Source organism: Chlamydotis macqueenii, chromosome 1, assembly GCF_036417535.1.
Source record: "Chlamydotis macqueenii isolate bChlMac1 chromosome 1, bChlMac1.mat, whole genome shotgun sequence".
Classification (NCBI taxonomy): Eukaryota; Metazoa; Chordata; class Aves; order Otidiformes; family Otididae; genus Chlamydotis; species Chlamydotis macqueenii.
This window is the reverse complement of record NC_141556.1, coordinates 173,685,092-173,698,953: the sequence shown is the minus strand read 5'-3', so window position 1 is coordinate 173,698,953 and position 13,862 is coordinate 173,685,092. Positions and strand designations below refer to the sequence as shown.

General features: G+C 38.9%; 1 protein-coding gene across 2 annotated transcripts in view; it reads right to left on the bottom strand.

Moving 5' to 3' along the window:
* Nucleotides 1-13,561, bottom strand: part of KLHL1 (kelch like family member 1) — a 213,272-nt gene extending 199,711 nt beyond the window's left edge. For both annotated transcript variants that reach the window (XM_086741625.1, XM_086741633.1), the window contains exon 1: nucleotides 13,029-13,561. In XM_086741625.1, the coding sequence (XP_086597751.1) occupies nucleotides 13,029-13,561 (533 nt within the window). The remainder of the gene's footprint in view (nucleotides 1-13,028) is intronic.
* Between the last annotated feature and the right edge of the window lie 301 nt (nucleotides 13,562-13,862).

The window sequence follows — 13,862 nt, the reverse complement described above, 5'->3', positions numbered from 1 at the left end:
AAATCACATGCTTGATAAATATTTGTCAAACATATTTTTTTCTAATCTCTGATATCAAGTAGTCCACACCACTTCCAGGAAATCTGTTCCTGTGTCTCAGTATCTGTAGAATCACACAATTCTGATTTCTTAATGATCATCCCATGTGGTTTAAATCCTTTAAGTCTTTTCCAATATTCTTTCCACAGGAAGAGTAGATGAGTATTGTTATCAAATCTCAAAAAAAAAAAAATTCCTATGGCAATCTTTTTTTTTTTTTGTACAATATGTTTCCTAAAATTCTATTGATTTTTTATCTAGAATTTCTCCAAACAATCTGTACCTTTCTTGACTGTCCTGGATGACAGAGTAGAGCTGAGCCTCTACCAAAACTTATCAGAGAAGAGGAATTGTTAAGTTGTTTTGCAGGCTATTTATTTGTTTATATATTCCTATGGTTACATTTTAGCACCAGCATGGCATTGTTGACTCACATTTTATTTGCTGTTTACTAATGGCAAAACTTCTGCAGAACTGCTATCAAGATGTCTGAACCCACTGGGTGTCTGTGCTGATTCTTCTTGTGACAGGATAGCAAGTTGAACTATTCCATATTCATTTTTTTCAGAGGATGTGTCTGTATTTTCAAGATTATTTTGCACTCTAGTTCTCTCCTGCAACATATTGATGAATCCTCTAATACTCTTTTCATCTTTATTTTTTAAGAAGCATATGCTTTATTTCATTATTTAGTCATTAGTGACTACAATGAAAGTACTGGGCCCAGAAGAAACATATGAAGAGTTCCAACTGATACAACTATTGCTTGTAATTTTGCATGGGAACAAGGCTTTCCTCTTGCATCCTTTTTAGAGCAGTTTTCATAAATTCCATTTCCACCTCAGATGAACAGTATGCAGAAGCATTCACTTTCATCTAAATTTCAATCCTCTCAAAGACTATTATATTTTCAAGCAAAAGTCATTAATCTTGTAAATTAAAATAGCAAGTCAAGATGTGCAAAACTCAATTCAGGAGGATTAATTATAATCAAATATGTTGGTGAAGAATTATTTATTGAAGCTTTTTCTATTAAAAAAAAAATCTTCTGAAATGTGGCAGTAATTTGAAGTCCTCATGTCTGTCAACAGATGACTAAAAAGATTTTTTTTTAAATTGTTCCCACTAACCGAAAATATTAAAAATTGTTTATTCCATATTCTTTACTTCTCTCTTTCCCCTTCTTTCCCCTCTTTCTGTCCTTGTTTTGAATCTTACATATTTTGAAGTTGTGCTTACTATTGCTAATTGAGGGGGGGTGGTATTTTGGGGGGGCTATTTTTGTTCTGAACTTCAGATTAATTGATATAAAAAGTAGATTAAATTAATAATAAAAATTAAGACAAACAACTGACAAATAAAAAAAAAATTAACTTCCATAAATGGAGCTCCCAGACAGTACACACAGAAAGTGTACATTTAGCATGATGAGTAGTACTGTAAAATTCTGTGACAAATGATTTTATAAAAATTATCTTTCAGACATTCACAAATGATTGTCATTCAATTGCACACATAAAAGGAGATTAATAATGAATGGACATATACTAATATTATTCCAGATTCTGATTTATAAGTAGAGAAATAACAAGGAATTTGAGAAAAAGTGGTGAACCACATCAGCCTGAAGGCCTGGATTAGTGATGCACCTAACCTGTCTAAAATATAAAAAGAACTACACCTCCATAGGCAGCCAGAAGTCTATCTAAGAACAGAAAGCTGAGTATCTGAAGTTCAAGTGCCACATATTCTTGCAAATACATATGCAGTGTTTTCTTCATTCTTGCCCAAGAAACATAAGACAACTTCTATGCCCTGAAATAACTTCTTAATTGCTGAACTATAAGATATTCTTGGAGGAGACAGTTTCAACAAAAACCACACAGCACAACAAACATGCATTAAGTATACATCCTGTATTTTCTGTCTTTACATATTTCTCCACCCTATTTATAGGTATGAACCATTTACACAGTTGAAGGATCACCAGAAAGAATTAGGAGCCAAAATAAGATGCAGTCCTAGGACTATATTCAGCAAACAGGGTATAAGTGTGCAATTATACCTGTTCAGATCAAAGGATCTCTGATTTGATTTGGTTTTGGGTTAATATCTAAGCTTTGCACAATGCAACACTACAGTAGCAGCAAACAAGATGCCACAGGGTCAAAGCACTGCTGCTTTTTCCATATGGTTAGAGTGGGAGGAAGGGTAAAAACAGATGACAGGCAAATCCAAGCATTGTAAAAGGTTGAACATTTTAATGTTGATAAGACATAGTAAAACAGAAAACATGACTGATGCAGTTTAAAAAAAGAATGAATGACGGGTGATGCATTCCATACAGTGAACCCAGCCTTTATTAGACAGTAAGAAAGTAATATCTTAAATTCAATTAGTTCCGTGTGATACAGATTGTTGCTTTAGAGTCAAGAAATAATTTTTAAATGACCTTTTGAAAAAGACATTTCCATCTTTCAAACTCATTTTGAGACAATGGTAAATGCTGAAAGAATGCCAAAGACCAAGAGGACAAAAAAAAATCTCTTGTTTTCGACCAGATCTAATTTTAAATGTTCCGTTTCTAATAGTCAGTTTTGACATAACAAGCTGAAGCAAATAATTCCGAAGAGTGGAATACGTACCACATTGAACTAAACCTTAATTCTTTCTGCACATTTCTGTTGGTTTGTTTGTGAGAATTACATATGCATGCTCATCCTTTATTTTCCATTTTATTTGATTAATTAAATATTTTTCATGTGAAAAATATCATTAGCATGAACTCCTGTAAACTGATGTCTTTGGTCTGAGGTAAAAGCAGCTTCTGTATAGATATTGGGCTAGAATGAGTGTCTTCTGATTTTTGTAAGCTACCATTAGGACTTATCATAAATCTTACTTTAAAGCCTCCAGACACATCAACACAGTTGGGTCAAGTAGAACAGATCAAATTCCACATGAAGTACTGAAAATGGAAATCTAGAAATGAGATGTGCCTAGGTAAGTGAAAGGATGGATTCTGGATCCTAACTACTAGAAAACGTATACGTGACACAGCCAAAAAACGGCAGTGAAGGACTGAAGAGTGAAGAAATATGAAGTATGATTAGAAATGTGGTTTGGAAAACTAGGCTATGAATGACAATGACCTGTGATGCTCTGAGTATATATCTTTATGACTATATAGCTGTAACGCTGGTCTAAACTCAGTAATGCTGGTAATCTTCAGCATTGCCAGTACAAATACTCAACTTGGAAACAGGAGTATGGATTTATATACATTACAGATAATATGGTATTTCTTGTAGTTGATAAAATAAATGAAAACCACAGGTAAGAACAACTTGATTATATTTAAAATATGGATTGAAATTTTCAGATAAATCTTAATATATATTTTGGAGAAAGCTACATTGTTTTGTTTATTCTGAAGTTAAATGCTTTCATTTCTTATTTTGTTATAAAGAGTATTTTTAAAGTGTCAGTGATGAAAATGTTCTAATCTGTTATCAGAGTTAAAATTAACATTTTTTTTTAATATTTTGGAATAAACGATTGAACAGATTAACAGAAAAAGATCCAAACAAAATTATAATCTTAAGTAAAACACAAAAACTAATAATATTTTAATATTTTAGATCTGTGTTTGGCTTAATTTATTTGTTAGCTATGATTTTTTGAAATAAAAACTGGAAATTTTAGACACTACTGAAATTACATTTTTTGTAAAGTTTAAGTTTTGGTAATTTGGATGGGTGTTTTTCAATATTACTAGGGATGACTACATTGTTACTTATCTTTCTGTGAAAGTTGCAGCAGTTCTCAACTTTTTACAGAATACATTTCCTTTTGGAAACTTTTCAGGGTATACATCAAGCTATTCCCCTAGTGTAAATAGTTTATTTTAGGTCATCAATCCTGTATTCTTAAAAATTGTTCAAACAACTCTAGGAAATTTGTATACTAGGACATTCTATCAAAACACAATAGCATAATACTTAATGAGCAGTTTTCACCTAAAAAAAATCAGCTTTGAGATATAAAAGGAAAGAGCAATCTCTTACACCGCTTCTAACAGAGTATTAAAAAAAATGTCACAAGAATAAGAAGTAGCTTTCAGAAAGCATTGATCATGTGCTAAAAATATGTTAACCTATATGCAACAGTAATATTGTTACGAATTTAGCACAGATTTCAAAAATATGCTCTAATTTTTTTTTTCCATGTATACTATTGAAGTGAACTTCACTGTTCACAAAAAAAAATAGCATAGGGGAACCAACTATAATTCATATATTAATAACTGTGTAGGAATTCAAAGATTAAAAGTATGCATATATGCATAAATATTTAAATATGCATATATACACACGCACACAAAATTTTATGTATGTGCGTGTTATATTGTTTATATGAAGAGAGAAAGGCAAAAGGCAAATGATAGAGATTTAGATGTCTGTGTGCACATTTAGACCTCTATATGTCCATACTATTATTACAAAACTGTTTGTATCAGGGGGAAAAAAAAAGAAGATATTAAAGCCAACAGTATTTCTAGAGGCTTATCTATCAAGATTCAGCATCAATTAGATTTTCCCAGAGATAGCTTCTTTTGTTTGTTTGTTTGTTTTCTGTACATGCTTTCTCTTTTAATATGGAAAGCCTGAACAACATTTCCCTTTTCTAATGCTGCTTGATGTTACCCTTAAGACAACCATAGTTTCAGAGATATTTTGGTGACTTAGCAACTCTCTGCTCAGCTGATATTTCCATTGCCAAATCTTTTCTTCATGTTAAACTTTGTTGGAAATATTCTGGCAAAACAGTGCAAGCATTTCTAAAAATAAGTCCAGAAGAAAAAAAAAAATGTTGGTTTAGCCACTGTTTAAAGTATGTGGATAAGAACAACAAAAATAGCTGTCAAATCTGGCTTTCTAGTGGGTTTAGTAGGCTCATGTTTCAGAGCAGGACTCTTACGACTACTGAGATATCAGATAAGCTCTTTATTAATCCTCTGAAAATCTACCAAGATTTAATTAGCAATATATTTAAGAACAGTTTGAATTTGCAATGTAGACTTCAAATGATGCTCATTTTCTCAAATTTAATTGAACATGAAACATTTAAATTGAACATTTAAATCTGAACTAGCCACTTTAAACTACTGTTACACTCAATGAAGAGAAATAGGCATGTCTGGAAGACAATTCACCTTATTCTAAAACGTGTATCTAAGAAAGAGATAAGATAAATACCCATCACTGTGTCATAGCTTAGCCCCACTTGGGACCAGTCTCTCTCTCACTCTCCCTCCCCCCACTCCCCCACACAAGGGAATTGGGAGAAATAATGTAAGAAAAAGAAAGGCTCGAGGTTTGAGATAAGGACAGAGAGGGATCCTTAAAGTTACCGTTACGGGCAAAAGAGACTCAACTTGGGGAAAACTATTTGTTTATTATTAAAACCAAAGCAGGATAATGAGAAAGAAAATGAGATAACCTTCCTCCAGCCCTCCCTCTTCCCAGGCTTAACATTATCTCTACTACCTTCCCCCCCGAGTGGCACAGAGGGAAAGAGGGAATGGGGGTTATGGCCAGTTCATCACACTGCTCCTTCCTCCTCGAGGGAAGAACTCCTCACATTCCTCCCCTCCTCCAGCATGGGGTCCCTCCTGAGGGCCACAGCCCTTCATGAACTGCTTCAGCGCGGGTTATTTTTCTCACGGGGTGCAGTCCCTCCAGAACAGCTGCCCCAGTGGGCCCTCCAAGGGCCACAGCCTCCTTCAGGCATCCGCCTGCCCTGGCATGGGGTCCTCCATGGGCTGCAGGGGGATAACCTGCCTCACATGGGCTGTACCACAGGCTGCAGGGGAATCTTGGCCAGAAGCAACATTACTGCTCCCTCTCCTTCTTCACTGACCTTGGCATCTGCAGTCATTCCTCTCAAAAGAAATCCTTCACAATTGGCAGGCAGATGCCTCTCAGGTTCTCTTCACTTCTCCTTTCCACTTCTTGCAGCCAGGCCGGGCTGAGTTGTGCCCAGATGGCCTCTGGGCAGGAGGCCAGAGGGTGAGGGCCGTAAGGCCCACAAGGCTCGCACCTTCCCCTCTCTGCCCCTGCTTCAGCTTCTTCACATCTTTTTTTTTTTTTTTTCCTTATTTTTCCCCTTAAATACATTCTCACAGAGGTGTTATCAGGGAACGTTCTGCTACCAATTGGTTCAGCCTTGGCCAGCAGCGGGTCTGCCCTAGCCCCAGCCAAATCCAGTGAACAAAAGTGAACAACTTCCAGCAGCTTCTTACAGAAGCTGACACTGTAGCCCCCCTCACTAAATAAAACCAGGACACATTGACACAATTAATTACTCAAACTTAGGTGTCTTATTGACCCATTAAACATTGGAAATGGTACCATCAACTTAGCTCTAGCTGAGGAAACAGGTCAGAGGAATACAGTAAAACTGGGAGCTGGGGAGAAAACATAGGAATGGGAATTCTATTAGGATTCCACTAAAACTGACATAGGATCTGGAGCAAGGTGTAAAGGATACTGAAATTCGAAGATGGGAAGTAGTGGCAGAGAAAGAAAAGAATGAGAGGTCTGACAAGCTGTTAAGGAACAATGGGACAACTGGACTTGATTTGTGAAAGTATCTAGGACAAGATACAGGAAAGAATGGACAGTTCTGCATTAGAGTAAGTAATCTGGTGTGGAAAGCAAGGAGGCAGATCATAAAAGAAGCCAGTAAAATCAAGTAACACTGTCTGAGTAAGGAACCTAGGATTTGAACAAGGCAGCCAGGAGACTGTGGAAAGGAGAACAAGACTAGAAGAAGATCCAGAAGAAGAAAACAAAATTAAGACCAAAAAAAAAGTTTAAAGAGGATGAAAAAAAAAGGAAGTAAGTTTGGGAGCACCAGGAAGAAAAGTGCATGAATCTGTGCTTGCCACTGGGATCTCAAACACAGCAGAAGATTCTGAAGACTTGCTTATCCTTCAGCTGTTGTATTCCCCAATCTTTCTGCAAAGAGAGAGAGAGTATGCAATCATCATCATCATTATTCACAGAGGAAAAAAAAAAAAGAACTTTATTTTGCTGTCAGTTATTCTATCAGTTCAAGCAGCAGTGGGATACACAGTGAATCCTTAAGTTTCAGTCCTGCATCCTAGTGGTGGACAAAAGAAATGACAGCACATGAAGTGACGTGTTCTTCTGCTTCCTTTGTTAAAAAACAAAACTGCTAAACAATCCACATTAGAAATGCTGTTCTAGAAGTAGCAAAGCCAAAGACTTCACAGTTAGGAAATTCTAGAACTAGCTTTTCCTTGTAACTTTAATTCCATCTATGTACACATAGAATCTTTAGCTATACGATCATGCACTATTTTTATCACCCGATTCTTTTACATCCCATCCACAGAACATACATCCTCTGAAAATGAATCAGAACTTTGGAGGAGAAAGGTCTGTGGTCTATGTTGTGTATGGACCTTGCCCCTTTTGTTGTGAAAGTCAAAAGTATAACTATACAACTAAAAAAGTTATAATAACCATTTTTTAAAGTTTCATAATCGTGTTGAAAAGCCAACTCATGGTAAAGACAAATTAATTACTCTCTTCTGAGTCCATAACCTAGAAATGCAGAGTTGTGTGATCTATATTCCACCTCCAGCATCAAATTACATTCCTAACAAAGCAGTCTATATGAGATAGCCAAGTCAGTGCAAAATGTTAGCAGCTATACTGTTGATGTCTGTAGTATCTAATTTTAGGATCTGGCTATCACAGTAGTATCCAAGATTCATCTTTTAATATCTAAATAATACCAAGAGGATAGCACCTCAGAAAGGCCAGTTAAGAAAGTACTTTAAAGTGTGAGAGCTCACAAGATAGACAAAGACACGGGAAGGTGATTTGATTCTTCTCTTTTGGTACAGAGGTCACAGCTGTAAGTGGGAAACCATCTACTTAGAAACCAGAGCCCCGAATCCTTTCTTGAGACTAGATATGTGTACAACAGTACATCAAGCACTTAAGCTGTAGATTTGGATGATGATTTTATCTACATTTTATAAAATGATCAAAATATTTTCTCATTAAATGAGAAAGCTGCATTGAAATTCCTGCTCATCCTGACAAGTTTCAAACTTATAACTTTCCACAGCAGCATGCTAACCACAGATGGTGGACTGGCAAGAGAGAAAGAGGAAGACTTGAAAGTGGGAAAAAACTAAAGGGCAAAAGCATCAAAATGCAAGATTTGTGGGGTCAAAGCAGAAAAATACAAAATAAATGCTTATCCAACAGTTTTGATTCTACAGTTTAAAAATACATTTTTTTAATGTTCCTGATTCTACCTTGAGCATTACTATTATTTCTTCTCAAGTAATGATTTTATTTAATTTAAATAAATATTTTTGAGTGCAGAGACTTGTAAACTTGCTCAGTTAATATCTGAATTACAAAATTACTCTCTCACTTTTTAACCTTCTAAACTCAGTAATTCAGAATTTTTTACTTACCAGTGACAAATTTGATAGAGATAATAGAAAATGCTCTTTCCTTCTAACTTCTTCTAGTGAACTAAGATATAAGTGGGAAACTCTGCTGTAGGACGAGGACCTAGAACTCAGCCCTTTCACTTTTTGCTTTACAGTACAGTATTATACAGTACATATTAGTAGTAGGATTTGCCACCTTCTTGCAGAAGCTATATTTTCAGCATTTTTAAATTTTATAAAAGAATTCTATGAAAGATTTTTATGGGGTGTAGGCATATCTAACACATCCTTCTTGGAGTTGCCTCTTAAAAAAAAAAAGTTAATTGAATCCCATGTTCCTCATTCCTCTTGCACACAGCCAGAGGAGTCTGGGACTGGTTTGAAGAAGGTCTCATCATTTACAGGTGCAACAGAGCACACAAAAAAAAGTAGTAGAAGAAAGATCGTACATGCTTTGAAACCAACAATTCAACTATTTTTCCCTTTTATCTCTCTCTTTTTGACTCCATTGTAAAATAGGGCTGTTATAAAGATGAACTCATAAGTAGTTTGTGAGGCATGTACTGAATGTAGTGGTGAACAGTGCTGAGGGCTCATGAGTAATTACATCTTCATACGATTTGGACAGTGTAACGCAAGCAAAGCATGCCACCATTCACTGAGGAAGGAGGAAAGAAAACACTGATTCTGCTTATTAAGTGAGTACCATTCATGTTCAGGGTTGATTAATATGTCACATGAACAAAAACTAACAGTCACACAAAAATTCCATTATAAACTCATAGGAGCTGATGGCTATATGTGAAATCCTAGCACTGGTATTTTCCAAGCATTTTGCAATCAATTTATAAATGTTAATTGCAAATTCATTATACAGATATTTTTTTTCCTAACAGCTTTTTCTTACATAATTAATATCAAAATAGAACCTATGTTTAAATATCTACTGCAAGTACTGCCAAATTTGACATGCAAGCTCTAAAACAATTTGATATGCAAGTTTTCAAGCAAACAATTTCAAGCAATCAAGTGGTATTTTAACACTAATTGTTCACTACAAAATATTATTTTGTTTTTACAGATATGGAATGTGGAGCAGTGTCCTGGTTCTGGCTAGGATAGAGTTAATATTCACCTGAGCTGGGTGGAGAACTGGAGCTGGTAGCCCCTATGGCTGGGATAGTTAACTAATTAGCTAACAGCTGGGGTTAATTTACCCAAATTAGCCAAAGGGCTATTCCATCCCATCTGACATCATGCTCAGTATATAAGTGAGGAAGGTACTAAAGGGAGCTTCCTGCTACTTGGAAGAAACTAGGTGTGGAGCTTTGTTTTAAGCCATTATACTGTATTTGTATTCCATCACTGTTTTGTTTTCTTCTGTCATTCCTGTTAAAATTTACTTTTTGTTCAATGTCAACCCACGTGGATTTTTTTTTTCCTGGTTTTCTTTTGTTTATCAATTCTCCCCCTGTTCTCTCGGAGGGTGGGGGGAGTGAGAGAGAGACTGCGTAGTCTGGTCCTGATCAGGGCTGAACTACGACAAGCAGTTATGTCAGTACTTTATAGAATGCATGAAGTATAACCCTTCACTCTTCTTAATGCCAACAGGACTTACTTACAGGTACAAGTACCTGTACAGTTAACATGACAGAATGGTCCTTAGAAACATACAAAGTCAAATTAATAAAGTAGAGTATACTTGTTATTACCCAATCATGTTTTTTCATTTAATAAATTTCATAATATCTAACAGAATATTAAAAGTAAAATTAAGAATTCAAGATAATTCAGCTAAACGTTTAACTTAGATGTGAAGAAAGACTATCTACAAATCCATAAATAGTAAACCCAAGAATTCCACACAGGAGATGGGCTGAAAAAGAATTCCAGTACAGAAGTCATGTATCAACCAGAGGCAGCAACCATAAAAAAAAAAAAACCAGAACAAAACATACTCTTTTGGGACTACAAGGATCTCACGTAGGAAAAAAAAGTGTAAGTTTCACTTGTACATACATATTAATAGTAGGAACAACAACAAAAAAGGTATTAATCCCAAACAAAAAACCAAAGCTCCCTTGTTGACCTGTTCCTCACATTATGTCCTACCTCTGGGTTACTAGTTAATACTGCCCAGAGACCTCCCGTTCACAACATTTGAAATATTGTGGATATGGTCTGTTTTGGAACATATCCAAAGTGCTTTCCAAACAGTCCTGAAGTATTAAACTAGCTGCTAAATATGTACAGAAAAAAATATTAAGGAGAGCCAGGAGTTAACAATTTTACACTCACTGTACCAAACATCCAGGTGTATGCCCAAAGGTTTGGTTGAAGTTCCATGTATTCATCTGTTTATGTATTTGGTAGTATATATAGTTCAGGATTGAATGGTAGTTTACATATCCTATAGTCATAATAAAGTAAAGAAGTTGGCAACATTTTTATAAAAAGACAAATTCCTACAGGAGTGAGACATAACTTGCCAAGGCATTAGAAGACTCTTGGACCAGGGGGCTTTCAAGCACAGCACTGCCATTTTTTGTAGCACTTAACCACCTCTTGCCATAGCATTCAAAATTCGTAAATGTAAATGAAAGGTTCTTAGATGGAAAAAGAGAAAGGAAAATCTCAGACTCTAAAACTATCTTAAACATTTTCGTATCTCAAAAGGTAGCCTTTTAATTAATAATAAAACGGTATCTCAAATTTTATTTAAATCTGAACAAATTTTAGCATATGCTTTCAACAAGAGTACAAGATACTGATGACCAGATATGTTGTTTCTGTAGCAATGAATGAAGAACATGGAATAAATAGATTATAAAAATCCAAGAGTAGTAAGAATAAATCAGATCTATAGCATCACAGAGTACATATGTGATGAAGTTCATTCTAGCAAGTCAACTCTTACGGACAAATTAAGTGGTGCTATTAAAATTCAGTAAGCTTCTGTCAGTATGCAGATCTCTGAAGATTCTTAGATCAGTGACACACCTAAAAAAGCTACAGAATGAGATATGTGTACCGAGTTTTAACCTCTTCTATTCAGTTCAGGATATTTGAAGATACTTTTTTTTTTTTTTAAACCTGTCTTTATAGTGTACTTAATAACATTTTGTATTGAATCCTATGATAAGCATCTTCTTCTTCAAAATAATAACGTGCGATGTTCATGAAAACTTCAGCATTACTGACTTTTTTCCTTTAAAAATGTACCCTAAGTAATTCATCAGCTATTCCACATTTGTTTAAACAATGTAGTTCCTATGAAATGAACTACACCAGCTGACAAAACAACAAAGAGTTTCAAGTACAGAATATGTACTTTAGGTCTCTATGAAAAAACTTAACATACTCAAAGTTATTGCACATGTATGTTTATCTATAGCTGTATTAATCTAAACAAACGTACAGTACTTTCTTTTTATCTAATAAAGTATTTAATACCATATGCTTTACTTTCAATGTGAAGAACACAAATCATTCTTCCCTTTTCTGTTTAGAAATAGGACTATACATTTCTTTCCATAGAAAAATTAATAAATCACAAGGGAAATGGAAATGAAATTATTTTAACCATAGGGAGGCAAGGGTTAGCAGAGTTAAACCAATGAAGCATTTTATCCTCAGGATTATCTGTAACACAGTATTTCTGGAAGCTCAGTTAGCTACATTTCCCTCTTCTAATGATTTTAATTTCTGTTTGGCCTGAGGGAGAGGGCAGCAAGGATTGAGAAAGGAAAGCAACTCAACATTAAAAGAAGTTTCATTTGAAACACAAGCACCTGGATGTGTCCTGCTTTTTCTTGCATCTTCTCAGGTGTCACTCAGCTGATGACTCATAAAACAAATTCTTACTTTTCTCTGAGGTAGATTGTGACATGATTTAGTCGCCGAGTTCCAGGAAAGCGGATGCTTCTACTTTTGAGCTTTCACCTGACATCCCATCGCTCCGAACAACATCACCTCCCGCTAGCATCTTAATGAACTTCTGAGAAAGTTGGGTGGCGGCGATCCCCCGCGCAGAGCGCCGGCTTTGAGAGGCGCCTGTGCCCGGGGCAGCCCCGCCGGTAGGGGCAGGGGTAAGGGTAGGGGCAGCGGTAGGACAAGGGCAAGGACAGGGACAGTGGCAGGGGTAGGGGTAGGGGTAGGAGAAGGGTAGGGGCAGCGTCCCCTGCCCACGGCACCCCGACCCTGAGGCTTGCCGGTCTCGCCCGGGACCCTCGGGCAGCCCCTCCGCCCACTTTCCAGCGCAGCGGGGCGCCCCTCTGCCCCCAGACGCTGCCATTTCAAATGGAGGAGCCCTGCCGCCCCCAGTCCCCACCACCCTCCCTCAAGAAGGCCCGCACATTGCCCATCTGCGCCCCACGCCCATCACTAACCCCCGCGGCCGGGCGCTGACCCGACAGCCGGGGAGCAAGGACCCCACCCGCGACCCGCGGACGCCGCGCAGGTTGCGCCGGGCGCTGCGCTTCCCTACCTTTGCCCGCCTCCGTCACCTGTTGCCCGGCTGCCTCCATCCGCGCAGCCCCCCGGCGCCTCCTCCCGCTCCGGCGGCGCCAGGGGCTTCTCGGGATCCCGGGCTACCTCCATCCCGCCGGGCACCGCCTCCGCCTCCTCCTCCTCCTCCTCCTCCAGGGACTCCACGTAGAAGACGGTGCGGGGCGGCGGCGGTGGCGGCCCCGGCCCGTGCCCGTGCCCGTGCCCCAGCCCGTGCCCCCCGCCCGGCCGGCAGCCGGCGGGCAGCAGCGTCCCGTTGGGCGGGCTGGCAGTGGTGGTGGCCGCCGAGGAGGAGGAGGCGGAGGAGGCGGATTTCTTCCAGAAGACGCTATTGCCTCTCTCCTGGCTCTTCAGCAGGCGGCTCTGGCTGGGCCCCCAGTGCTCGAAGCTGCTGTCGGGCGGCAAGCAGCCGCCCCCCGCCGGGCCGCCCGCCGGCGAGGGGTGGCTGAACAGTTTCCAGCGGAGGCGCAGGATGTGCTTCACGTCGAAGTCTTTCCTGCCGGAGCCGGACATGGTGCCGCGGCGGGCGGGGGACGGGCGCGGGCTGAGGCGGGACTCAGGGCGGCCAGGCAGGGCCGGGCGGCGGAGGCGGCGGCAACGCGGGGCGGCCCCGCTCACGGCAGTGGCGGCGGCGACGGCTCCGGCTCCTCCGGGCAGCGCTGCGCCTGCAGGGCGGGGGGAGGTGGTAGCCGCCGGGAGGAGAGAGATGCGCGCACACACCAGCGCAGAGAGAGGGAGGATGGATGGAGTGATGCGCGGAGCCGAGAGAGGAGGTAGAGACACCCGGCAGAGAAGGGAGGGAGAGAGATGCCCA